Raw genomic sequence first — 27040 nt, 5'->3', positions numbered from 1 at the left:
CACAACCGACTCGTATTGTTATTTGGGAAGCTGCGTAACGATGCGTGGCCGCCAGTCGCGTACAACGCTTCGAGCGCAGGACGCTGCGGTTCCAGACGTACTGCGCCCACCGCGGAAGGTTAGAAAAACACCTACGTAAGCACAGCAGAGAAGTGGCTACGTCAGGCGGCTCGACTGATAACTGTAGAAGCGTCATTCTAAACACACGGAATTGTTCTCCACTTCCGGCGGCGTTTTCTCTACTTCCTTTCTAAATGAAACGATGTTGATCCATCCTCGTAGCAATATTTTCATAAACAACGGTTAAATTTGTTAATTTTCTCTTTTCCTTCTTGGTTGGCTGTTGCCTTGGCTCTCTCCCTTAGCAGATCGCTTAATTTCTCAACTCCTTGCGACTCTGTTTCCAGTTGCCAATTTTGAACGGAAAGTGCTGTACAATTACGGAGAAACCAGACGAGGTAAGGGGTGACAGACATATTGCTCGTGGGTTAAGGGTTATTGCAGGGGTTGATGATGGATGCTGTCTCGCATTAAATTATTCTATTTTCCACCTTACCTAAGCCATATCGCGGGTATATGGTTCCGAGGATCTGCCAGCGTCGTGGCGAGCCGTCACTCGATGAAATACTGAAGCAAAAGGACAAGTTAAACGCAACTGGCGTCTGCTCCGGCCGCAACTCATTCCACGAGCAAACAGATCAGCTGACCGTGAACTGAATGACTTTCCTGGTCCCTGAGTAAGTCTAAAGAAAGAACGTTTAACTAACGAAGCAACAGGTTGAATAGAGGGTGACAACTGAACGCATGTCAAGTTAATCGCGCGGGCACCGAATCTATGAGAAAACTGGCCTTCACGCCCCAGCAGATTCCGATAACTACCGCCATCGAAAATGAGTCAAAAGAGCAGCAAAATGTTGACCGCCGAATGGCTGTCAAGTCTCAATATTGATTTGGTGGCGCTTTAGGAATATGTGTGAAGAATGGTGGCGTGAGCGGGGAGGGGTGTGGGGGTTATGGCGCTTAAGTTCAGGAGGGGTCCGCCCCCCCCCACCCCCCTTTCCTGGGTGTGTGCCTGGCCATGATGTGGTATGGTGGCGATATTGGAGCATACACACTCTGTGGTGTGTGTTTCTCATCTGTGTGTCTCGTCAAAATGTTACGCAATCCAACCTCTAATATGAGCAAGATGACTGCAAATGCCATGAATCTTTAACAATACGGCACACCTAAAATATATGTCCACATATCGCAATACAACGACGTAAATACTATCGCCAAATATTCAAATTACGCGTGCAGCTTACTTTAACTTTAGGAGATGACCCACTTGTGCTCCCAACGAAACTTCTGAAAATTTAGGCGAAACTGGCCTATTGAATAAGATTAAAAACCGTCTAGCCTTCTTTCCCTCCCTTCACCCGGCAGACCAGCCTCCTTGGTACATTTAGAGCTTTTCTGTTTCTTATTCGGTAGTATTCCTCCCGTTAAGAGGAACCTATCTTTTGTTTGTGACTCAGTCCAGATGTGTGGCTCGAGATTGACATGAGTAGAGAAAGACTGAACAATGTGGGGGCTGCTCTGCTGCGGAAATGTCTGCGAAATAAGCGTTTCCCATTCCAGGGCCGCTATTTTGTAGCAATTCCCTATGCTTTATTCTATGCTATTCTTATCATCAACCACACACGGCCGCCTGGTCCCGTTGATAATGTGGGCAGACCGCCGCTCTGACCACTGGCCAAGCGCGAAAAGCCTGAAAAGGCATAGAATTGGAAAAGGCATCGCTGCAAAATACCGGCCCAGGAACAATCCCATGCTGCGTCACTGGTGAACGTGCAGCGTACGTGTGGTCGGCGGGAAACTGGCGGCGCGCCAGTCGTGCACTTGCGGGGGCGGATCAGTGCCTCGAGGATGTGTGGCTTTCCTTCGGTGAACCACCGAACGCGATTTGCCGAACACAGTTATTAGCCCTATATATCCGCTAGAGGACATGGATTGCTCAGGTACGTGGTAAAAGCAAGGCGGATTTAAAGTGGTGGCGAAGGCTGGGCCGAAAAGTGGTTTAGCGCGACTGCAGCACAACCAGAGGATGGGGGGCAAAACACTCATATAAAGAAATGATAAAGCTACAAAATTGGAATGTAATCTGCCAATAGAAAAGAAAAAATATATTAGCACCTTGTTTTATGAAAGAGGTAAGTCATTTTATTAAAACCTGGCAAATTTTGTATTTTTGCAACACTCTTGACCTGCCCCCTATTCATGAGTGTGCGGTGCATTACAGCGCGTCTTTGCAGGCCTTGTTTCGATACCCGGCTAACCCGGCCACAGTGGCGGGAGCTTACGAAGCGATTTCTTGTCGCCAGCTGTCTGTGATGGCGCACCTGGTAAAGCGTATGAATTTAGCTCGCCGGTCTCAAAATGCTCCTTTTGCGAAGTTTTCGTCGACCTTGCACGTCGCTTCTTTGTCACCGTTCGGTAAGATTTGCAGCCCGCTGCACCGCTGCGGCAGTTTTCTCGGTTTTGTCGTTTCCTTCGGCGTGCGGCCAGTGCGAAGTCTTTTTCCGTCTTTGCACGCTTCGCGCTCTTCTTTTGAAGCGCTTAGCGCTTCATTTCAAAATGAGCTTGCGGCATGTGAAGAAACGATGCTCCGTGGTACACTGCGACAGCGTGGATGCCGCCTTTGCCGATCAGAGCCAAGTTCTCTTGTACTTAAGTGTCAAAAATCCTGGAGAAGGTGACTTTGGGAGCCTGTCAGTTCCTACACCCTCGTTTGTAGCTTTCATCAATGCTTGCGAGCAGGTTTTTGTCGCATCTAGTTCCAATATTGTGGGAAAAGAACAAGTAGGGCATGATCTGTGCATGTTGCTTCATGCCAAGGTAGAAAAATCGCTGACTGTGTGTTGATTACGTTCATGATGGTTTGTTTGCCCTGTTCGTCAGGGTGAGGCTGCATTGGCTTGCACGCAGAAAAAATCTTGAACTGCACAGTCAAACTACTAAACGGAAAGCCACGAAGCAAGCACTGAGGCTAAGCAAATGAAAAGGATGCAATTCCCGAGCTGTTGGCTGAATATTTTGTGAAGTTGCAGGCTATTATGCAGCCTGTGCAACAAATCAGCTTAGTCTGGTTTAACGGTTGCAAAGGGTTTTTTTCTGGTTCACAGCCTGGTTTTATTCTTTCATTTTTTACTTGTGTATTTTGATTTGCTAGGATGTGACGTGGTTGCTCACAGGGGCAATGGTTTAACAATGTAGCATCTTTCATCGTTCATTCCACTATGTCACTCTTTTAGGGTACTTTTATGCCATGTACAGCCTGTTCAAGTGTCACCTATGTACTTGTGCAATATTGTCAGATAAAACGCCATACCGATAAAGCGAATGACTCTGAAAGGAGACTTTCTAGGCAATGGATTAACCTAGTTTCCGTGGCGCTGGGATTAATTTTTCCACCTGCTCGCCCCCCCCCCCCTGCAGTTCCGTGCTGGTAGGTATAATGAAATCAACCATTGTCATCATAACTACCACTCGGCACCACTGGCTACCAGGCCACCTTTTAGCAGGCTAGTTGCATCTCAGAGTTTTTAGTAGGATCTTTGCCAGCGCAACCAACAGAACAGCGCTGGACTTTTATCTGGCTATATTGTAGCGTACAGTACACTGATTACATGCTTTACTGCCCCGCGAATGTCCTTGCACTTCACTGTACGCTGTACTTCATGTGTACTTTTGTTGACGTAAAATTACTTCAAATTGATCCGGCTAACGACTAGAAGTACTCTGGAGATGGTACGCCGGCTCAATGTATGGTATTTGCTCCTACGTTGAGCACGTTTGAGGGTGCTAAAGCTGGCTTTAACATTGCCTTGCAGATGTAAACGCACCTGATATATTCTTTCAGCTGAAGAAATTAAATGTGAAGAATAATCCCAGTGTGCTCTATGGTCTGTGTTGATGCGCCTACTTATGTCATGTTATGTTTGCTTCAATTGAAGCTGTCGTAGCATTGTTTTCTATACTTTTCAATTTCCTAACTGACAACGTTCGTGGCACTTCAGGGCTTTTTCCTATCTGCACTGTGACTATTGAGATGATTAGCCAACTTAAACAATACTGCTTGTGCTGCCTGTGACATGCATTTTTTGTTTGTGTGCCAAGGGTGTGCTTTGTGACTGTATTTGTTCGGTTGCTGCAATAAACAATGAATATGAAACTATGAAAACCATACTTGCCGTACACTCTATTGCGAACTGTGCACTTGAGCCAGTGCTTTGTGCATCATACCTTGCTGTACTCAAAATCTCTCAAAAGTACTAGCACCAGTATTTGCACTACGAATCATGCATGCTTCGCCAGTGTCTGGAAGTGTTGCTGCCTTTCTATGCTGCCCCTCCTTTACCAGTCACTTTCATTGCGTTCCCAATTGCGCATTAACAAGGCCATAACTAGCAGGAACTCGAGCACATTTGACTAGCAAAGGTTGGGGCGCGCTGAAAGGTAACAACCTTCGAGAGGTACGGGCTCGAAAACGCGGATTCTACAGAAAGACCGCTTTATAATTCGCGCCAAAAGTATACGTATGCGTGACGTCATTCTACGTCACGTTTGCGTAGTTTGCCCCCCAAAATCCAGGGGGCGCTGGAGTGCCCACGAGCTGCCATTTTTTGGACCAATGGGCGTCTATGGAGCCTTCGCTACCAGTACATCTACCTTGGTAAAAGCGGCGAGGCGGTAAAGGGGGACGCCAGGTTCTTCTATACTTGTGCAAGTGGGCAACGTTGCTGTACGCGGTGGCCGGATGAAGAACGTCGACATCAGGCTTTGTTTGGAAATTGGAAATGCGCAAGCCTTTGTCGTGATGTTGCGGACCGAGCTATGAAAAACTGCGACGTCGTCTCTTCTAGCTTAGGAAACAGTCCTCGAGCACGGTGGACTGCGCGACAAGCAGCAGTGTGATTTCGCCTGATTTTGCTTGCGGCAATGCGCGTCCGTGTTTTGTTTACAGGCCAGTCGCAGCAATCAGCCGTCTATGGAAGTTCGGTACCCACTAAGGTAGTAGTAGTAGCGACAATTTTATACCGATAAAAAAGGAATGAGACACCACAATCTGAGCGCGTATATTTCGACAGCCTTCGCGCTGTGTGATGGCGCGTTGAAAAAGAAATCAGGGGCGATTTAGCGGTAAATTGTTGTTCAGGAGCTCACTCGACACATGTGAGTGGTCTAGGTTGGCTGATCCTTGGTGGTCTGAAGCGGACCACTCTCAGTTGCAATATGTGTAATTATACGCTCTTCTAAGTTCTCCCATCTCCGCTCTACCTCTGTTATGTGGCTGGCATCCCATACTTCATACACACACCTACACACAGGCACCTGCACACTTTTTTTACTTTGACACTCCTAATGCTAACGCATTAAAATATTTCATCTGAGTGTGTGAACGGTTTGAATGCGCATGTCGTAGTAGACTGCTTTTACCGGAAGTGAGTACGCTTCGTTACGACGAATGTAATACGCAAGGCGTCGCCTCAAGTTCTCAAAGGAACTTCGAACGAAAAGAAGTAAAAGAAGCAAGAACCACAACAGGCTTTGGTCAAGGAAGCCTTCCTGGATTAGATTTATCTGTTCCGATTTACTATCCTTGGCGGCTTGACTCTCGTACACAGTGACGGGAACGTTTGCGCTGCCATTCAGGATTTGCTTGTAGGGTGGATGAGACTTATAGTCTAAATGTCATTGACCATACACGAAAATCCTGGATGGGAGATCCTAATGTTTCATTTTCTTTCCACCAAACTGACTTTGGTTATAGTTCTATTTTTCCTTCCATCGAATATTTCATTATTATCAAATCATCATCTACAATCTACATCTTGCTTCTAATCTAACTATTCTCAAATTTAGTTGTAATTATTTTACATTTCTTCTTGCTTATTTTATTTACCCGGTTCTTGGCCAATACCCCGGAGCGGATATGTGGCAGTAACTTCAAGGCTGTACATGTACAAAGAAGAGCACATACAAAGAAGAGTACATAGAAGAGCACATACCAACAATACAATAACTATATCTCGGCAATGGAAAAGGTGTGAAAATGCGCATACGTTTTCTGCTTGCCAGGAAACGTAGCTTTGTTTTCGGTTCTTAGGCTTATTCTGAGAGCAGTCCTGGGAGGTTCCAAAATGATTCAGAGATATTAAAATTACATCTTCATCATTCTCCTACTAAACCACGCCGCGTATGTTTTTAATGCGTCTCTTATAAAGATGCAAACGGGAAAATGTTATTAAAGTGAGGTTCGGTTCATTTGCTCCATAACAATTGTTCATAAGGAGATTTAGTTTTGTCACTCTTGACTCTTTGCATGTTCTTCTGTTGAGAGAGATTTCGTCGAAAACTTGTCTGGGTTCAATTCCGCCGTTGGTGCAGGGCAGGTGATGGAATATTCTCGGTATAGCGTATTTTTTTCTGTGGTTTTTCAGGAATTTCCAGGATTTCCTTCAGGACTTTGAAAGAAATCCAAAAACTTGAACGCATTTTTGTTTTGTTTAAGCGAAGTATGCGGATTACATGCACAGTGGGAATCGATGTAAGCGAAGCTTTCTATGCTGTCTGCCCTGATTGACGATAATTAGCGGTGGTGTTGACGGTGGATGTGCAATTTCTTCAGCGTTTAGTCCAGTACGAGCATGGTGAGTTGATGGTAAACGTTACCTAGCGTGCTGCACTGCTGTCTGTCTGCGTAGTACATAGAACACGCAGGGAGACGTGTCTGCTTAAGGAGTTGTGCGCCAATGTTCATAGTCGCTGAGAGGGTTGAGCATTATCATTGCCTTAAACAGTTCATTGCATTATGGCAGAAGTGTTAAACTTTTATTGGATTATTGGGTTGAATTATCTAGTACATGCCGCCGGAGAGATACATCAAGGTAACTTTCGTGAAAAAAAAAATATCTGCCTCAGCTGCTCTCCCTCTACGCCCGTTCCGTTTCACCAATGCGATAAGAGAATGTTAATCTTAAGGCCACTCGTCCATAGCCTACATGCTGGTGGCATTGTCTGAGAGTATATCTTTTCTTTCCACAGCGGCTCACCTTATCGTTGTCGAGATATGCGATGCCAGCGTTATCACTCCATAAGTGGTTCCTTGCCGCTCAAAAGGAAAGCAATCCTCTACACGAGTCCATGCATAATTGGCGGAGTTCGCAACAATGTGGCGACTCGATCTAGCTGCGCTGCTTCTTGTGCTGCTGGTGCTGCTCCGCTGTTGCGGTGAGTCCAGTTTATGTATAGTTGTCCATCGATCGCACGCTGTTTAGCAAACGTGATGTGCCTAACTACCACACGAGAAAGGCGCTATTTACTGGTACCGTGCTTCTCAGCCAGAAACTGAAACATTCAAGGTTAGCATCTGTGTCGGGAGAATCGCGATGGCTCTTTTGGTAGTGAAGTATACAGCGTATGAAGTGTGCCCGAGCGTTTGGCATTATAAGGTGTACAGAATAGCTCTACATAATCATAAAGAGCTCTAAAGGATTCCGGTAAGGGTGAGGCCTCTTTAACAACGCTATGTATAACCGCTATAATTTATATTGTGGCCCAACAACTGCATACTTCGTATTGTGACATTGTGGTACAATAAAAACCATGCTTGTTGGTATGCAGCGTCTTCATGACCATCCACACATACCTGAAAAGTATGTGATAACCAGTGCTTTCATTATGGTCGCCAAACGGCCAAAATTAATCACTCGCCCGGTAGCACAAACCAGTCTGGAAAATATGCACATTTTTCCATTCAGTGCGTCTAAAGTCTTGATGCCATGTTTGCGAATCGTTGTTTGTAATGTTCTTTAAAAAAGCTATTTTTCGCTACAAAACGAGCATGCGCGGTCGAAAACACATTGTAGTGGCAGCTATAACTGACAATGAAAACCTTCGCAGGGTGCATCACATCACCTACCACTGCACCATGCTTCAAACCCCTCGTTCCTGCATAGTTTGCTTTTGCTTGCTTCAATAACTGACGGATGAGAAAGGTGAAGGAAAAAAAGGAGTAGGGGAAAAAGGCACGCGGGAGTGGGGTTGCTATCCGTAGCACTTGCCTGGTATTAACGCAGTTGCCAGTCTTAATCTCCGGTGTCCTGTTCATCGCGTATGTTATTTTGGGATGGTCGACTGCTTTCACTCTGGATAACAATGCCGACCTCGCTTGGGCGAGAAAATTGAATGAACTTTTGTTCAGAATAAAAGCTTAGCAAAATACATTGCGTTAACATTGCATCAAGGACCCTCACTCTAGCTTCTGCAAGCCTACAACAAACTTCTAATTTAGTTCTTTGGTCTTACGTGCCAAAACAACGATTTCATTATGAGGCCCGCCGTATTGGGGGACTCCGGATTATTTGTGACCATCAGGCGATGTTTAACGTGCCCCGATTGCACAGGACCACGGGCGTTTTTACATTTCGCCCCAAGCGAAATGTGGCCGCCACGGGCGGTATTCGAGCCCGCGAGCTCGAGCTTTACAGCGCGACACCGTAGCCGTTAAGCCACCACCGCAGGTACAACTAACTTGAGATGTTTACGTTCTTTTTTGAGATCCCGCCTGCCCTTTCACCGTGTTAGTTCGGTTGGCGCCTTGGCAACGTGTCCCACGATGCCCTGTCAAACAATGAGCCAAGTGCACTGGCGCTTGGAAGACCATACGTTTCCTAGAAGTGGTAGCGTTGCGACATCGTTGCGTGACCGCTTTAATTGTGTACATCTATTGTTTGTCGTTTGTGCTTAGCTACGGTTTTGGGATAGCGGGCTGTTAGGAAGCCAAATTTTCCACATTGTTGCAGTTGACATGTGACAACCTGCATACGGCAGGGCTTATCGTGCTTGCAGACGACGTTTATTACCGCAATTTTTTTTTTTGCTATCGTGATTGTGAAATATGTTTAGATTTGAAACTTTAACACAGCCGTATCTGAAGGCAACTTCCGTTTGTTTGATTCTTCTGGTGCGCTTGTGTTCCGGAATAGTCATCATGAAATTTGAGACTCTTTCAGCTAATTTAGCCCATTCAGGGGCATGGATGTTAACACAAGGTCAAACCCTCGTATTGACGTAGCTTACTACGTGTGGCAGATCGTTTGCAAGTTGGGCGAAGCTGATAACAGCTGCACTCTTGCTATCGACTGGCGCAAACAAGCAACGATTGACTGTATCTTTTTCCCTGGCGTTGGAGCTCCCTCACTACTTAAGGCTGTGTCGGGATACATGCCCATTGAATGCGAAATTAACTGACTGAGTGGGACATTTCATGGTCAACATCTCGAAAAAGAAGCACTCTAGGAGGCTCAAGCAAAATGAAGTTGTCTTCCTATACGATTGTATAGGTATTCCAAATATAAACATAAAGCATATTTGTCACAGCAAAAGGTTAATTAGGGCACTTGATAATTATGCATTTGATGACCACAATTGTTCGCGAAAGTTGTGCCCACCCACGAGCATAAACTGCCTGTGTAAGCGTATTTTACGAAGACAGCATCGTATATTTGTTCAATTCAGTTTAACCTTGAAGAACCCGTATTTATGCAATGTTTCTCGCCATTAGTATTGTGCATTATGTTATTTTAGTATTGTTTTCATTGCAACATTATATTAACACCAGAAAATGCTCTGTTCTATAAAGAGAACTTGTAGTGCTTTGTTATATTCCGTTGTACTTTTGTAACTTTTTGTAATTCTGGCAGAGCTTTTGTTTCGATTGTCTATTGTATAGTCGGGTACACCTTAATAAGGCAGGAGAGGCCCCGCTCAGACAACCGAAGTGCGGCAGCCAATTGCCTCCGCGACCAAAGAAATAATGTCGCTCAAAAGTCCTGCCCAGTTCAAAGCGCAGCCGACCATGTTCTACATCGGCGGAGTCACTGGCCGTCCCGTTCATGACGTCAGTCTAGAGTGCGCTCCTATTGGTGAACGCTCGTGTGCATCCTCCTTTGAGCGGCAAATGCCTCTGCCTTCTAAAGTTGTACCCGACTATAGTACATTTCGACGAGAATGGTATCGTGCCGCTAAATTTAAAGGCCGTTAAGAGCATTCCTGAAATGGCTGAAATGTACTAATTAAAAAATAGAAATAAATCAATTTATATTTTTTAACTCAGTAAGTACAAGGAAGCCCCCTGTGTTGTCCTTGGTGTCTTTGTTTGTTGGCTTCTTGTGATATGATTAATACAATAGGACCCCTCGGTTCCCCTTCTTATCGATCATTACATTAAGAGAGTCCCGATCCGCCAACAGGGATGCCTTCTGTCAGGATTGGGGGCTCAATCCCATCGTCCGTGGTCCTTTGCCAAGATTGGAGTACGGCATGAATTCGAAGGTAGCTGGCCCATGCCGTCGTCCAACTTATTTACGCTGAGATCGTTGATGAAGTGAAGAACTGCTTCTAATCGAGAACGAGGAAAAAGGGTTTATTTACAGAAATTAAATCAGTCTAACATGACTGCTTGAGAAAAAGAGTAACAGTCCAACATGACTGCATGAGAGAAGTGACTCAGTCTAACATGACTGCTCAAGAGAAGTGTCTCAGTCTAACATGACTGCTCAAGAGAAGTGTCTCAGTCTAACATGACTGCTCAAGAGAAGTGTGCTCAGCATTCGCACAACCACAGTTTTTATACACTCGATCCGCCGGCCATACGAGGCGGCGACTGTTCGTTTACTCATCACCAACTCGCCGCTGCTCTGCAGATCAGTTTACAGACACAAAGGCACACACATTCCGATGCCCAAACGACGGCGTTGGAGGGGTGCCGTTCCGGGAGTTATCGGTGCCGATCGAGGGTCGCTCGTTGTTTTGCGCCCCGCCGAAGCGTGAGAAGCACCAAAATACGTCGTTCCCGCGGCAGCTTGTCCATGCGTGTCAAATCAGCTCCGCGTTGGGGAACTCCGGAATCATTGTTCACACACCGAACTAGTTCCGTCACAATGTTGATGGGGCTGGAGGAAGGAGGCAGTTTTCAGCGCAAAGGCCGCTTCTTCGAACGCCTCCTAGCTGCAGCGACGGTGAGGGGGAGATGCGCGTCGTGTCGCCCTGTCGTAACTGTGTGGCAATCTTGTTTTGCAGCTCGCCATTCTTAACAGCGCAAAGGCCGCTTCTTCGAACGCCTCCTAGCTGTAGCGACGGGGAGTGCGGAATGCGCGTCTTGCCCCTTTGTCGTAATTGGGTGGCAATTTTGTCTTGTAGCTCGCCATTCTTAACACTTCAGGTAGCATGTGTCGGTTTACTGGCCAGTTGCCGTCACCAAAATAGATGACGTACTCGTGACGTCTGCGGCAGAAAGAATGTTCTACATCCGCCGCCAAGGTTTGTGAGTGGTGGCGCTGGCTAACATTCCCAGGTTTGGTTCTAGTAGTAAAACATAAACACCCCAGAAAGTGTATGGGAAGTCGCGCCGCGGTAGCTCAATTGGTGAGAGCGTCGCACGCGTAATGCGAAGGTGTGGGTTCGTATCCCACCTGTGGCCGGTTGTTTTCTTATCCACTTTCATTTCCATTAATTTATCTTTCTTTAACTCAATCAGTAAATACACGTAATTTCTCCTATGTTGTCCTTGGTGCCTTTGTTTGTATGCTTAGTATGATATGATTAATAAAATCGGGCCCCTTGGTTTCACTTTCTTCTCGTCCATTGAAATGTCAATAGTCATTCAAGAGTGAAGTCATGCTCAGCGCACAGGGCTACAAAAGAGGCAAATGAAAAAAAAAACGAATGTTTCTTCTGCTGAAGCTTGCGATACAGGAACGTGAAAGTTCCATCAAAGCAGAAAAGATGCAAACCGATTTACTGTAAATAGAACAAACAATTACACACTAGTGCGAGTTTGTGCAGTCTAGTGTCCTTCGTATTTGCGGTGTTCCACTCGGCTAACGATGGCGTGTTTGCCAGGTGACGAAGCTGGCTCTCCGCGTCTTTTGCAAGTATGGCTCTCCGCGTCTTGTATTCGTTATCATTTTGCGTGATCTCCTAATTTCCGTTTAACGAATGAAGTTAAACCTCATGCCCCTGTTTTCTTTCCCGTGGCCGTAAAGTTAAACGACCGGCCGCGACAACAGGTCGTGAGTTCCATCTCGCAGGAACGACTGCACACACTGCAAAGCCAGCTTTGAGTCGCAAAAGCAAGAAATCCTCTTTCCTGTCTGAGCCACTGACGCACTTATCTCCGGCGTCTGTTATGAAATAAATGCCCGCGCAAGTTTTCTCTTTCTCAGTTTTCCGTTTCTTGTAGGTCGAGGCCAGCATTGGAAAAAAAGCCTCCCTTGCGTAAGCGCTATCACATGTTTGCGATTCACTTGGGTATCGTGTCGTCACAGGAATCGCTATCGTTAGTGGTGGCCGCCTGATCGGAGGACAATGATGAAACACTCGTACGGTATCGCAAGCGAGGTCCCACTTTTTTTTCGAACGTCGTACGTAAGGAACGCTTACGTCACTAGGTATTGCACGAAGCCCATCAGGCAGTACAGCAAAATGATCGCAGAATTAAAAAGGGAATTTTTTTTTCTTGCGAGGTGCACTGTTTGCGTTATACCATTGTCACGGTGTAGCTACGTTCACCGCTGCAAGTTCTGAAGCTTGTGAAGGTTCGAACACATTTCGGGAAAAATGCTATGAAGCGTACGCTCTCTGTCGCACGCACACGCGTATCTTGTAAGGCTCCCAGGACACAAAAATTAACAAAACAGCAACTAGAAACACACTAACTATCCAGTCACAAATTAGTCCTCAATCTATGTAAATGAAACATCAAAGTTCGCATGCCATCCTGGTTAGAGGTGTAGTGTCGGCGCACATCAGAGGCTGGAATGATGCAGGTGGCGAGTATCTGCTGCTGTTAAAGCATTTCACGGGCGACAGGCGGCCGTACGAGTATTTTTTTTTTCTTGCGAGGTGCAGTGTTTGCGTTATACCGTTGTCACGGTGTAGCTACGTTCACCGCTGCAAGTTCTGAAGCTTGTGAAGGTTCGAACACATTTCGGGAAAAATGCAATGAAGCGTACGCTCTCTGTCGCACGCACACGCGTATCTTGTAAGGCTCCCAGGACACAAAAATTAACAAAACAGCAACTAGAAACACACTAACTATCCAGTCACAAATTAGTCCTCAATCTATGTAAATGAAACATCAAAGTTCGCATGCCATCCTGGTTAGAGGTGTAGTGTCGGCGCACATCAGAGGCTGGAATGATGCAGGTGGCGAGTATCTGCTGCTGTTAAAGCATTTCACGGGCGACAGGCGGCCGTACGAGGGTACAAGACTGAGTATAGGGCCGTAGGCCAGGAAGGTAGGCCAAGAGCACAGAATGGCTGTGGTCAGCGCTCCGTTGGACACCCCGCAGACGTACACCAGCTTCAGGAGTTGAGTCGTGAGCTCAGGGGCGCCGGACATAGACGGCTGCTGCCTTCTTCCTTCCCGTTCTATTTTCACAATGGCGCCGCTTCCACTTTCCACCTTGCGCATGTCACGAGGCTCTGCAGCGATTCTTCTTCCTCTTCGACGGCTTCTTCCGGTGCCATTGCACGATCATACCAAGGAGGTTTCAAAAAAACTGAAACCTAATAGAGGCAGTGACGCCCACACATAAGAAACGCTGCAAAAGGCCATCAATATAATTGAAGAGCACTTAGAAAAAGCCGGACTTAAATGTTGAGCTACGAAGTCGGAGGCTCTCTTCATCAGTCCACTGAAAATGCGAAAGAAAATCCCTAACCAGGGGATAAAACTCACTGTTAATGGGGACGCGATTCCAAACGTAAAAGCTATACGAGTGCTAGGCATGCACATTCAGGACAATGAAAGAAATACGGAAACGATTAGAAAGCTTGAAATGAGCGTAAGCCAAACATGTCGACTCCTCAGAAGAATCGCCAACAAGAATGCAGGCGTGAGGGAGGCTAACCTATTAAGGATAGTACAGTCCTTCGCGATCAGCAAGATCACATACGCAACACCGTACCTTAAACAAACAAGGGCCGAGGAAAACAAAATAGAAATCCTCATTAGGAAAGGAGTTAAAACAGCCCTAAACCTGCCACCATGCACATCTACGCAGAGGATACTGAACATGGGCATTTCAAACACCCTAGAAGAGTTGATCGAAGCCATACTAGTCTCCCAGCAACAAAGACTAATGAGAAGCAGAGGTGGTCTGAGAATTCTATAGAAACTAGGATACAGAACTAACAACAAAGTAAGAAACACGGGGGCCATCCCGTCACAAATCAGAGACAGGATACGCATACCACCACTCCCAAAGAATATGCATCACAGCCACCACCAGGACAGGAGGAAAGACAGAGGTAAAGCGTTACAAAAATCACTAGATAAAAAGCAAAGGGTGTTCTACACGGATGCAGCAGAATATGAAAGCAGACCAGGTTTTGTCTCAGTGACAACACAGGCTAACGGTGAGAACTCAAAGAGCTGCAGTACCCCGCAAAACAGAGCGGAGGTTGCAGAGGAGGTGACCATAGCCCTAACTTTGACTCAAAAAGGGGTCAAAATCATAGTGTGAGATTCCAAAACAGCTATCAGGAATTATACCGCAGGGAGAATCTCCAAAGAAGCGCTTAACATATTGGAGAAAGGACCAATTCCGGAAGAATTAGTAAACCTTATATGGACTCCTGCCCACGAAGGCTTGCCCGGCAACGAGAAAGCGCACGCATTGGCCCGAGAGCTTATTTACCGGTACACCAATGCAGCCTCTACAGCCAGGGAGCCTCTACAAAAAGAAGAAGGCATAAACACTTACAGCGAAATTCTCGATTATTATAGAATGGGAAGGAAAACACTGCCAGAGGCGCATAAGAAACTAAGTAAGCAAGAAGAGATAACATGGAGGCAACCCCAAGCGGGAGTGATCTGCAACCCCTACATTCTGAAGAGATGGCACGATAGCATTGAGGACATGAATTGCAAACACTGCGGGGCAAAGGCGGACATGATCCACATAATATGAACATGTCCTAGATACAATAAACCAGATAGGGATAGACAATCCTGGGAGACTTTAATGACCAGCTCGAAGGAAGATGACCAAAGAGAAGCCATCCGCATGGCCCTAGACACCGCTGAGCTCCAAGGAGCATCAGCCAGCTGAAAGGGGAGGAGCAAGCCGAAGAGACAGGAAGACTCTTGACTCCTCGGGGCTCTTTTTACGGGTGCAAATAAACGTTATTTCTCTCTCTCTCTCTCTCTCTGAAACCTCTTTGGATAATACTCATATCTTCGTCGATGTCGTCTTCGCCTATCCTTTGCAACGCGCAGCACGTGTACCTCCTCACTACTGCACATCAGAGGTTTGCGCTAATGACAGTTTAACACTTAACTGAAATTGCCTTTCTAATTATTTACTTGGGGTGCACGTCACAGTTGCGGAGTACGAACTGGTGAACGCTCAAACAATGTCCGCTTAGTAGGAATCAAAGTGACCCGTGTCCGTTGGCCACTTTTCCGAATATCGAACCTCGACACCGAGGGAGAGGGCAAGTACGATGTCTCAACGACAGTGTGTGAGAGACGTAAAGGGCGTTTCAGAAGATGCGTTCGAAATGCCTTAAATATAGGAAAGATGCAATAATTAGGCAGTTTCTCCAACCTCACTTTTACCTAACAGCGTACACTTGTTCAAAATATCAGCCTCTTTGTTCAAGTGCCTTACAATACGTACTTGAGCAAGAATGTAGCAGCTCCCCTCTAAAACGCCCAAGTTTACATTGTAGGATTTAACATCCTGAAACTGCGCAGTGGGCCACGAGCGACACCGCAGTGAAGGGCCGTGGCCGGGAGTCAAACCCGAACTTTGTGCTGAGCAACAGAACACCATAGTCACTGAAGCGCCGTATCAGGTGTAAAATGCTTAAAACGCTAAGCCATCAGTATAATTCAATAAAATTAATTAATAACAAATAGGCCGCAGCGCTTGCCCTATCGTTATGATTATATTGAGGCAAAAAAGGACCATTTATTAAATATGTATTACTATTAGTGAAGGCGAATAAGCGCCGGTTACAAATAAATAGTCGCAGTTTCACCCGAAAAGCGAAGCACTGATTGCGTTAGCAAAATAAAGCTCTGCGCAGTAAGGTTGGTAGCTTTATTAGCTGTATAAGCTGGTGTAAACATTCGCTTACTGACTAAATTAACAAGCATTTAGTGCCGCGCGCGCACAGCCCAACACTAACACATCTCACTCGACCACCGTGGACACTCGCTTTCAGAACGCTGGCTTGAGGAAGAGCGGCAGCAGCGGCGAGCGAATTCCCCTGCGTGCTGCCTCTCGCTTCAACGCGAAGCAGGCGCTCGAGAACACAGCGCACGCGAAGCCATCAGTCCTCTCGGGTCGGCCAGCCCTCGCACCCACCGCAGATCACCTCCAAGAAAGGGCACGCGCGGTCTCTCAGATGAGGACACCTCAACCGCACTGCACAGGGGGGAAGGGGTATCTATTCCCCTTCCCCCCTGTGCAGTGCGGTTGAGGTGTCCTCATCTGAGAGACAGTTACTGCGCTGCACTTTACGCTATGTTTTTCCTTCCCAAACCAAGAATCTCTCTCTTGCGCTCAGCCGCGCCTTGCGCAGCTGTTGGCCGCAGTAGAAGCAGTGACACGCTAACCTCCCTCCCCCTTCTTAGCGCGCCGATGTGTCTCGCTCCCCCTTTCCAGCGCGCGAGAAAAGTCGGCACGCGCCCTCCCCGCCCTTCTCCCTTGCGCGAACGAGAAGATGAAGGTGAAGAGAAGAGTGATGACGAGAAGGTGAAGGTGCCGCCGCACTAAGTCACCATCCATCTCGGCTCACCCTCGCATGCTTTCACTCGCACATACAGCACACAGCGCGAAGCCGTGATCTTACCGCACTTGGACTTTATACAGAACCTCACGGCGACGCCGACGGTGCATGAGAATTCGCCTGGAGTGCGCGCGTTTTTCCTGTCGCGATAAAAATTTGAAGATGTGCACCTTTCGTAAAAGCTACCATATTTCCCCCAGTGTATGAATCCATCCTGTACCCACTCTCCTGAGCTAGGCGATCCGAGCTCCAATTTTAACCGAACCCGGCAACGTGTTTTGCAGTGTCGTGCATGTCCGAGACGGGCCTATACAATCGGCCAAGTCGGAGCCAGCGCAATGTGAGCTGCTTCCAGTGCAGCTGGCTGTCCGAGCAATGGGTGGACGACGAGCGCCGCAAGGAGTTCTCCAAGCACTGGAAGGCCGCGTACGCGGACTCGGAGAAATCCATCCCCAACCCGTTCAAGTCGCCTCTGCTGGGCGCCGAGACGTTCACTCAGATGCCCACCAAGGCCCAGCTGGCGGCACGTTGCAACAACTGCAGCAAGATTGACGGTGTGTGCGCCCGCTGGACATTTTACGGAGACACGGGTAGGTTTAGGCGTACGTGTCTCTTTGTATTAGGCCTTTTTAAATGGGAGTAAGCGAAGCTTGTCCTGCGTACACCCGACCTTGGTCACGGTTATGTAACCTATAGGTAACGATGCCGGAGTGCTTCGGCCTCCTGCTGCCTCAGCTCGGGATTTTTTTTTTCGTTGCTGTCGGATTGCCTGAGATCGGGCAGCTCTAACGGCTGGATCGGCGCGCCGACGATGAGCTCCTTCACGGGCTAGTTCTCGCCGCTACTCGTCGAAGGCTGCCTATTCCTTAGGGGAACGCACAATGCGTGACCGTCCCATCTGTTTTCCGAGACTGAACTGAACGGAAACCAAGCCGGCGCAGCGCACGCGAAACCCCTTTCCTATCCTTTTCCTCCCCGCCGGAAGCGAAACGGCTCTGATTGGTTGCGCGCGTGGCAGAGCGCGCGCTTATGCAGCTGCCAACTCGTCAAACCATCGTTTCCCGCAGCTGCTCTGCTCGGAGAACAACGGTTTCTTTTTTTTTTGCGTGACCACGACAACACCACTGAAACTTACGAGCCAATGCACGCTTCGTTTGAAAAGAAATGCGTGACCAGTGGTGTGATCGAACCTCTGTATTCCAACATCGCTGGAGAGACCGGCATTGCCATCACTATGACGTAAAACGTGGAATTGCATGTGACTCGCGTCAGCGCCTTCGCAGGTTTGCCGCAGCCAACGTAGCTCGCTGGCTGAGCGATTGAAGTCTTCATTGTCGGGTTCTAAATAACGTGTTTCCTGCCCAAGGCAGCACATTAGTTGCTCGCTCTTCAGCATAATCTAGTGCTCGGTGCCTCAGGAGCGGGTGTATTCAACCGAGTCCGGTATGAGTTTTCACACGTGCCCCAAATCGAAGCGGCAACAAAATGCCTGGTTCATAAAGTAACTGAAACCGAAATGATATGGTGATCATAAAAGTCGAGCAAGCGATGCACACAGTGTTTGACGTAATAGTTCTTGCGGAAACCTGAAAGGTGGAAAGAAGTAATTAAGAGAAAATGAGACATCCACCTAATCGTAGCAATTGCTACGATTGGGTGGATGTCCGACGCTTGACGCTTGACACCGACAGGGCCTTTGACGCTGTCGCGTTAAAATTAGTTACACGATGAGGTCGGTGAACGCAAGACAGGGGTGACTGCAGATCGGCGGGGTAGGCGTTCTACCTTGCAGCATAAGTCAGATAGCTAGGCAGATGCAACGTTGAATTGTCAACGTTTGTCTATTGTCAGCGCGGCTGTTACCCACATTCAGCATAGATTCTGCCGAGTGGTTTCATAACCGGGCGCAACGCGTGATGGCTGAGTACTTGATAGATACATCGTCTGTTGCGGACGCCTGCACCCAACGTGGCATAGCGCGAAACGTGATTCCATTATACCTTCTCCTTTTGCAGCGACCTCTTGTTGCTTCCAGATGCCGAGGAAAATTTTCATTCTGGAACGTTCACTCCTAGCCTCGCTACAAATTCCAGCAATTGTTGAGTAAATAGCTAAAGCTAGGGGTCAATTAAATTTAAATTACATATGCTGGGCACGTTGAGTGTGTTGTGCGGGCTGCATGCGGCGCTGTATTGCAGTATCCCAGAATAAGGAATTAGCTAACCGCATTCTTCCGTTTGTTTTCAGAGAGAAGATGAAGTTGTCAGAAGTAACCAGTTCCCTTCGTCTTTCTTTGTTCGTTTTCTTTTTGCGTAACGGCAGGTAAGCCGGCGAACGTGACGTGGATGTGCGTGAACAGCCGACAGACGGGCTGCTTCTTGGAGCACGTCCCCATGCACTTCACGAAGGAGGTGTGCCTGTGTGACGACAGGCACCACTGCAACGTCGCCACTGCGGCAAAGCCCGTGTCACTGCTGGTCGGGCTTCTCTGGGCGACATGGGCCGTGGTGTCTGGCACAGTGCTCTCTTGACATCGCAGACGAACATGACCGATGTACACGTTTCCTTAACTACGTACGGTAAATAGGAAAAAAGAAAGCACAACAGAACCGAGACCTTTAAAGTGAATCATTCCTTGCCTCATATCAGGCACTTCGTGGTGGGTGTACAGGTTTCCGTTTATAAACTCGTTTCGGGACTCGCCCATAAAAGAAATTATGCAGACCCCACGCGCTGTGGGGTCTCCATAATTGCGGGCATGCGAAACATTTTTTTTTTCAGGTAGCTGGGTATCCAGCATCGTTTCTGGTTCTGCAACACGTTGCCAGATGGACCAACATGTTGGTGCGAGACGAGTAATTGTTTGCGGAAATATCGCGCTATCCAATAACGTGAACAATAAAAATAAAAATTTTGAATGTGGTTGACCAGCGAAGCTGCTATGGTGGTATAAATTATGCTGGTATAGAATTTTGTTGGTATGTAACTATACATATAATTATGTATATGTTATTTATGTGAAATACAACGAAATACAAAACCATTTGTTGTCTCGTCTCATTTCTCTTTATTCTATCTCTATATTGTCACGCAATCGATGATGGCCTTGTGGTCGTTGTGATACATCGCCAATGGCTCTTTTACGACGATGCTCTAAAGACGCAGGTGCTGTCGCCGCAGCTGCGACGGAGCGCCGTTTAGGCGCCGGTGGCCGTTAAACCGAGCCTCCACGCGAGCGACGATATGCGTTGATCGGGGCGCAGTCCGAAGGAGTGCACGAAACAAAACACGTTTTCTCTTTCTTTTTGTAATTTGCGATTGAGCATATTCCTAGTTAATTAGCTGAACGAAACTTAGAAAGACTAGAGTTTAATTCTAGCGGACAAACATGAGGTTGTCCGTTTCCCTCCCGTAGAAGGCCATGTACTGACAGCAGACGGGAATTCCACAATATTGTCAACTACGCAATTATGAAAAGTCCATGAAACTCAGCGTAATGTTACAGTCGTCTTAGCGGCTTATTGTCATTTTATTTGTTTCGCGATACCTTCAATAAAACAGGGGTGACGGCCGTTTTCTGTGACCATACTCCCTCCGCAGATGCCCATGCATTGACAGCAGACGGGAATTTGGTAACGTTTACACCTTCACTGTGAACTAACTAATGATGACATGTAAGTGAAACTCCTCGTAATGATGAAGTCGTCTTAGCGGTCAATCTCAGTATATTTTTTTCCAAGATACCTACATTAGTCCGAGCGCTACAGAGCATTAGCGAGAAAGTTGGCTTTGCCATGGCTGTATATGGCTGTATATGGATGTATATAGCTGTATATGGCTGTCTATGCCTGCAGCTTTCTATGGCTAGGATCCCGAGATTTGTTCGTGCCATAACATAGGAAACTATCATCATCTATGGCTCACACCCCCATATCCAGCTTTTCTGGATATGTACCAATTAGCGCCCCAAACGGCCCCGGTCCGAGGCTAGCGCGTTTTCAATGGAACGGCCGGGTTTTTCGCGAATAACAAAAGCTGCAGGTCGATTATTGAAAAAGGCAGGTGACAGGCATGTTCTGGAAGACAATCCACACGAGCCAAACGCAGTGATCACGCTGCCGCATACAAGCATTCTGTTCCCAGAGCGGTTAAAGATTCTGCAATGGAAGCCTATGGAAACGACGAACATTTGAGCTCCATTTTCGAGACAAAAACGGCACCTGTGATAAAACTACGGCATCTATCGTAAAAGTCACTGCAGCGTATCTAGTCCCGAGACTAAGCTTTCGATTGATGTCTATCTCTACTCTCTGCACATGGCGTAACACTGTTCCCAAAAGCAATTTTTGGAACACAGTAGTGCAAGTTCACCTGGTATCTATAAAAACCCAAGCGTATCACCCGCTGAAGAGTTGGAAGCCGTGGCCGAGAGGAAAGTTTTTTTTTATATAGTTCTTTGTAGAATGTCCTAAAAAAGAAATGCATCACGACAAAGTATAAAACAACGTTCTGTTGTCTCGGGTTGATTGCAAAGTCTACAATTTCTATTTCAGGGTACATATAGTCCTTTTTCCTGAAGCCACGTTTGAACTGGCAGGGTGGAGGTGTGCAGCTTAAAGAAAAATTAAAGAAAATTAAGAAATATTATGGTATCCGGCTCCTTTCTTTCAAAAAGACTGCCAGTAATTCACCATATGATTTGTTTATGTTATTAGGATTTTATTTATTATGGAAACATGGTAGACAATAGGGAGAACAGACAAATCCCGCATATATTACTGCACAATAATCTTAAATAATGGTCTTCCTTCACGCATGGGGATAACCATGACAGAACAGTACTTTCACAACGAACTGGAAGTACTGTATATGTCATGCATAAAGGTGTACCTGACCCGGTGGCCAGTAAATGGGACGGAATATTGTGAGCACCTTCGGCCATAGCATGTTAACGGACGACCACACAAAGACAGTTTGTACAATTCGTGTGTCGTGCCTTTTGCCTCAAGGTGCAAAACCAACTTATCATGTATCCATCTAAATAGTTATGCACATCTCGATTTGCTGCTGCTGCGGTAACCCATGAGCGCGGATAGCAAAGTCCCTAGGGAAATAATTTGGGGTACATTAACGAAATCGATCAGTCAGAATCAAAAGCCGTCCATGACGGCGTCTCTGGTAGACGCTGTGCGATGTTCGGACGTTAAGAATATGTGCCGACAGAAGAAAGGCTGCTACGGGGTGCTTCCGACGATTACCCTAGCTTGTTTACCCCATAGTATGAAAACAAAGGAAAATAAAGGAAGAGAAAAAAGAACCGTATCCAAAGCCCAGAATCAATCGTCGCTCGTCGTGACTAAACGCTCTTAGGATGATAAGTCATTTCCAGGCGACGAGCGGCTACGCTTTATCAAGAACACTGATAACGCCGGTGGGACAAGCATTGTGGTGAAGTTCAATGCACGCCTTTTATTTATTTTATTTTTGTTTTGTTTTGTTGACGTCATTATGTGCACCGCGGGAAGTTTGAAAAGTTTAAGGTCAGTACGCAAAGTGGTGGCACTCACGCGAACGAAACGCTCGTGTACAGAAAAGCTGGATACGCTTGTGAAAACCGGTTGCGCATTCCAGCTGTGGTCGGTGTGATTTCCAAATTCAAAGGAACATGAAACGGTTGTCGCAGTGACTGCAGGATAATTGATTTGTGCGCTCCTGCAACAATTACTTCTGCAGTTCCTACGCGTTACACCGACGTAAAAATAACGGCGGCACCTTCCACGCGCAAGCAATACCTGCACTCAGCTAGTATGGTATGGTATGAATAACTTTATTTAGGTCCTGAGGGATCAGTCTGGGACTGATGCGGGCCGCTCCCACGTCGGTACAGAGAGGCCGAGCCCCTCTGCCGTCACACGGGCCCTCTGGACAGCCCTGAGTTGGTCCGCCAGCACTTCACTGTGTAGCATCCGATGCCACCACTGTTCACCTCGAAAACCATCACCGGCCAACGCCAAGCAGCGCCAAAGCATGTGCTCTAAATCGAGCAAACCCCCGCACTTACTACAATAGACAGCTAGTGTCCTGTGATATTTATCTCGTGCGTAGGTCTTTTTTTCTCCATATCTATAGGATGACTATGCTACGCGCCTCTTGTTTACCCATGCGACACATCGCTGGATTTAATTACCTTTCGCACTGCTTTCGCTGACCGCGGTCAGAGGCTTTCATTTGTTGCAATGAGATAACAAAAGCGTATTTCTTTCACTTAAAGCTTCTTAGCAGCTCTTTTGTGAGCCGTGGAGTAAAATATTAACGCGTGTACGTTGTGAGCGAGCAGGCAAACGAACCCACTTTACTCCTGCTGTCGGTTTTACGGGAACTTTCAAAATTAAACATGTATATGAGTTTATGAATCAGATCACCTAGCTTCTATACACGTTCGTTGCTTTCGTTCATGTGCGTGGCTTCGCAACTATGACCGATATTGGAAAAACAGCAAGAAGGCAGCTGACACAAAGTGTTTCTGCTTTAATAGTTGTCCGTGCTGTTTTTAGAATATCAAGCAACTCCATGCACTCGTGCTGTTCACAGCTAAAACATTTTTTTCTTGTTGCATGAGGAGCATTGGCTTCTAATTGTGGCAGTAACATTGTGAATTGTCCTTGGCCCAGATCACTGGCTATGGGCAAATTTGTCTAATTTGTTTCACTGTGTTGCTGTCTTTAGAGTTTCTGTTTATTTCCTCTCCATGCACCATATATTTGTTGCGTTTATTGAGACCTGGCCTGTCTCTGCCTCTTTGAAGACAAATAGACACAAGTACTGTTTGTTGGTTTGCTCAGTCTGGGAACCTCGTATGTATGTCCATTTGCTATAAGCGTATGCTAGTGCTTCTAATGCAGGTACTGCTCCTCTAAATTTGGATTTAATCAGTAGTGGTTTGAGTCATGCATGACACCAGAGAATTACTGTTCTAGAAAGGTGGGCAAGCTTGTCCGCAGATTTAAGGTACGGAGATGCTTAACCATTTAAATGTTTACTATTTAAATGTTCTAAGTTGCCACGAAGTATTACCCACATTTAAAATTTCAGTCGCAACGACATAGTACAAAAAGAATGCAGAAAATTTGCTTCCAGATGCCTTGAGACAATAAATTGTAGAGAGAGAATTATACATATTGTGTGCTACCAATGATTGTTCTCAGCTCTAACCAATTTTTCTATACAGTCACTGTTGCTTCGCTGTATGTTGCAATCACACGCTTGTTATAAACAAAAATTGAGCCCCGTGATTCCCCCGATTTTTTTTGCTCATAAAATACAAATGTCTCGATTTTGGCAGCCTTGGTGCCTCACGGTAGAAAACGAGTGTTTATTGGCCAGTTGCCTGCTTCTAAAATCATGTGCTATGTAATGTGGGTGTTCCAAAGGATAGCTCGCATCTGCCATCATGATTGTGACTGCTGCTGCCTAGCACTTCCAGGACTGTGTTTAGTACACATGCGCAGCTATCGAAGAAAATGGACATTGGTACAACTGCCGCTGTATCTCATTTAGTAGAGCATCGCAAGCACGGGGCAGAAAACGTGGCTTCAGCTCCGTTGTCTCTTAATGCAAAGCATTATGACGATCTATCTCCAGGTTTCTTTCTACATCTGGCTAGGTAGCCTCCGTAATACTTGGCAACGTGCCTGATGGCGGGTCGTGAATCTGGGTGCAGCATAATTCTTTACCCATTAGGCTATAGATGCATCCATAGCTCGCTAGTTTAGCCTCACTGGTTCTCTCGTGGCAGCTAATGCTTTCAGATCTTATGCGACACAGAGTTTGGGATTCGCCCGTTTCAGATCAGATGCGACATAAAGCAAGTGTTGTGTCTGCTTGGGTGAGGAGTCGGGTGTGCAATTGTTTTGGTTTCTCTTTGTTGAGGTGTTGTGCTTTGTATTTCATGTGATGTTAGGCATTAGCTCAATCGCAGCTTCAATGCTGTGCCCATAAAACCAGTTGTAGGTAGGTGCTCGAGAGTCACGTGAAGCTCATTGTCCTTCATTATCTATTGCATACAGCTGGTAGTGCGTCCAGTTTAGTGCCATGCACATGTGTGGGACATTTCTTTGTCCTTATTCAGCTGATGTGTCATGCGTTGTACATAGGGGGCAAGCCAGCCCTCCACATCATGGTTGTCAGTGCCGCTGAATGCAGTGCAGTCTCGTTGCCTGGACACGCCATAAGACGTGACACCTGGGGTGATGTAGCATCTTGCTTTCCTTTTTCATCAGGGATAGCCAAGGCTGGAGGTAGAGTCCGCATAGAAAGTTACAGGTTGAAAAGTACAACCAGCACACCCATCAAATGTGAGCACGAATTTAGCTCTAAGCGTGATTTATGCCAGGAATAAAGATTCACCAAAGGGGCTTGGTCTATGGCTAAGCAGAGTGAGCACGAGCACCAACAACCGTCATGTTTCACATCCTTTGTCTGCCCTTGTCTTTGTCGCTACGTAATTAAGTAGTAATTAGTTTGCTAAGCTATTCACAACTTAAAACTCGCTCGAGCATAGAAAAAACACGACTATAGGCACCTGTGTTTCTCATGTATAAATCACAATTTTGAGGTATCAAACAATGCATAACATAAATGATGCATTGGGTATTGCAACCCTGTAATGTGCACATTTAGTGCCTTTTCGCTTATTCTTTTGACGCTGCTCGAGATTACTGGTTGGGTTGCCTTAAATCTGTAAGCTCAGTGCACCTTTCTTCCAAAGTTGAGCTGCTAGACATGTGTCCTCATAGTTCAAGTTACATCTAACGATGACTGAACGTTCTTGTGGCTATGATGTGTTATGCTTTAGGACACACGGGGTGCTGAATTCTGAATTATTGTTGACATGCTTTTTCACAAATGGTTTTAGTAACATAATTGCACAGGCAATACAAAATTAGGTGCAGCATATTATTCGCCTCCGGCATGTTCATGATCACCGATGGTATATAAAACAGTGATACAGACCAAGCATCACAAAGAATTAATGTTCCCTCTCTTTCTTACAGACTGCTGTTTTTCAACTAAATGTGCTTTTCCTGTGTCCATTGGCCTCGTCGCTCAATTTGTGCTTGCCAATTTCCGTTACACTGCAACCCCCTACTGTTAAAACATGATGCCTCCCGTCCCTTTCCTTGTCCTTCTGGCCTTTCACTCCACAGCAAGCTTTCAGATTTCAATCTTCTAATGATTAATACAAAAATTGATGCCGCCATATTATTTGGCAGCTATCATGACAGCAGTGATTTAGATGGACCTGAAACTAAATGAAAAAACCAAATAGGTATGTGTGAGTAGGAATAACTGTTCCTTGTGACCAAACTAGCTTAATGCTAAACATGAGGTCCTTGGTCTTCAGAGTCTCGGACCCTTTTTGTGCTCTCGTGACTGTCTATCAGGCCTAATAGACAGTCACGGAAGTTGCACAAAAAGGAGTGCCTTTCTCTTGCGGAACTGTTTTTATCGCAAGTATGCTACACAGCCGCACTTGTGTTATGAACAGGCACAAGTGCAGGTACAAACTATAGCCTGAACTTCAAAATAATTTCACATCTTTTTGTGAACTTCCAAAGCCACTTCACAACTGCAAGCTGAATCTTATGTAGGCTGTCTCAGGGTCATGACCCATATTTTTGGGAAAACTAAGAATGCATCCTGTGACTGAATTTTGAGAATTTTGAGCCCACCATTTGGAAGTGCTTTTTATGTGCACTCAGTAGGATACAGTTCTCCAAGCTTCTTGGCATAATTTTCCGTGATCCTAAAATAAAGCTTACTGAGTTGAGTTATTCAGTTGTATTGCATTAATTTTTCATAGTTTCTCTAATATAGTGTGGTCACGATAAAACAGCACCGTTTAAAAGGCGTTGACAATAAAAAGATACTTATTTGCCCTAGTGTAATGTAGAAATCGGCACTCTGCAGTCTGAAAATTAAAAAAAAACATTATGGTCGCCATTCACAACCACTTAAGCTGCGCATAAAATAATTGAATTTCATGCAAGCAGCCTCTAAGCTGTGTCTGTTAAAAACATCCTCCATCGTGCTGCAGCATTATGCGCATTCGCTTTATGTTGGAGCTACAGCTGTTGTATATGCTGCACGGCAATATACCTTGGTTGTGTGAAAAAGGCGCCGTTGCTGCAAT

At 46.3% G+C, this 27040-nt stretch overlaps 1 protein-coding gene and 1 non-coding gene across 3 annotated transcripts; both read left to right on the top strand.

The window, feature by feature from the left end:
- The first annotated feature begins 2013 nt into the window (after positions 1-2013).
- LOC135909470 (uncharacterized) lies at positions 2014-19891 on the top strand. Of its 2 annotated transcripts, XM_070536699.1 has the most exons (4): positions 2014-2475; positions 7087-7272; positions 17133-17402; positions 19171-19891. In XM_070536699.1, exons 2-4 carry the CDS (start codon positions 7212-7214, stop codon positions 19377-19379), a joined length of 540 nt encoding a protein of 179 aa, XP_070392800.1. In that variant the 5' UTR covers positions 2014-2475; positions 7087-7211; the 3' UTR covers positions 19380-19891. The 2 variants fall into 2 exon arrangements, with proteins under 2 accessions (XP_070392800.1, XP_065297535.1); XM_065441463.2 differs by lacking the exon at positions 2014-2475 and having other exon boundaries at positions 7114-7272; positions 17133-17438.
- On the top strand, positions 11452-11524 carry TRNAT-CGU (transfer RNA threonine (anticodon CGU)). Its single transcript has one exon. It is a non-coding gene; the product is annotated as a tRNA-Thr (tRNA).
- Positions 19892-27040: the final 7149 nt, after the last annotated feature.

The sequence above is a fragment of the Dermacentor albipictus genome, chromosome 3 (genome assembly GCF_038994185.2).
Source record: "Dermacentor albipictus isolate Rhodes 1998 colony chromosome 3, USDA_Dalb.pri_finalv2, whole genome shotgun sequence".
In the NCBI taxonomy this organism is placed as follows: Eukaryota; Metazoa; Arthropoda; class Arachnida; order Ixodida; family Ixodidae; genus Dermacentor; species Dermacentor albipictus.
The sequence above is the reverse complement of the archived record's forward strand: the minus strand, read 5'-3'. Positions and strand labels throughout refer to the sequence as shown.

Coding starts and splice junctions, on each gene's coding strand:
- LOC135909470 (XM_065441463.2), top strand. CDS start 7,212: ATGTGGCGACTCGATCTAGCTGCGCTGCTTCTTGTGCTGCTGGTGCTG. Junction 7,273..17,132: donor GGTGCTGCTCCGCTGTTGCG/GTGAGTCCAGTT, acceptor CGTGTTTTGCAG/TGTCGTGCATGTCCGAGACG. Junction 17,439..19,170: donor GACATTTTACGGAGACACGG/GTAGGTTTAGGC, acceptor GCGTAACGGCAG/GTAAGCCGGCGAACGTGACG.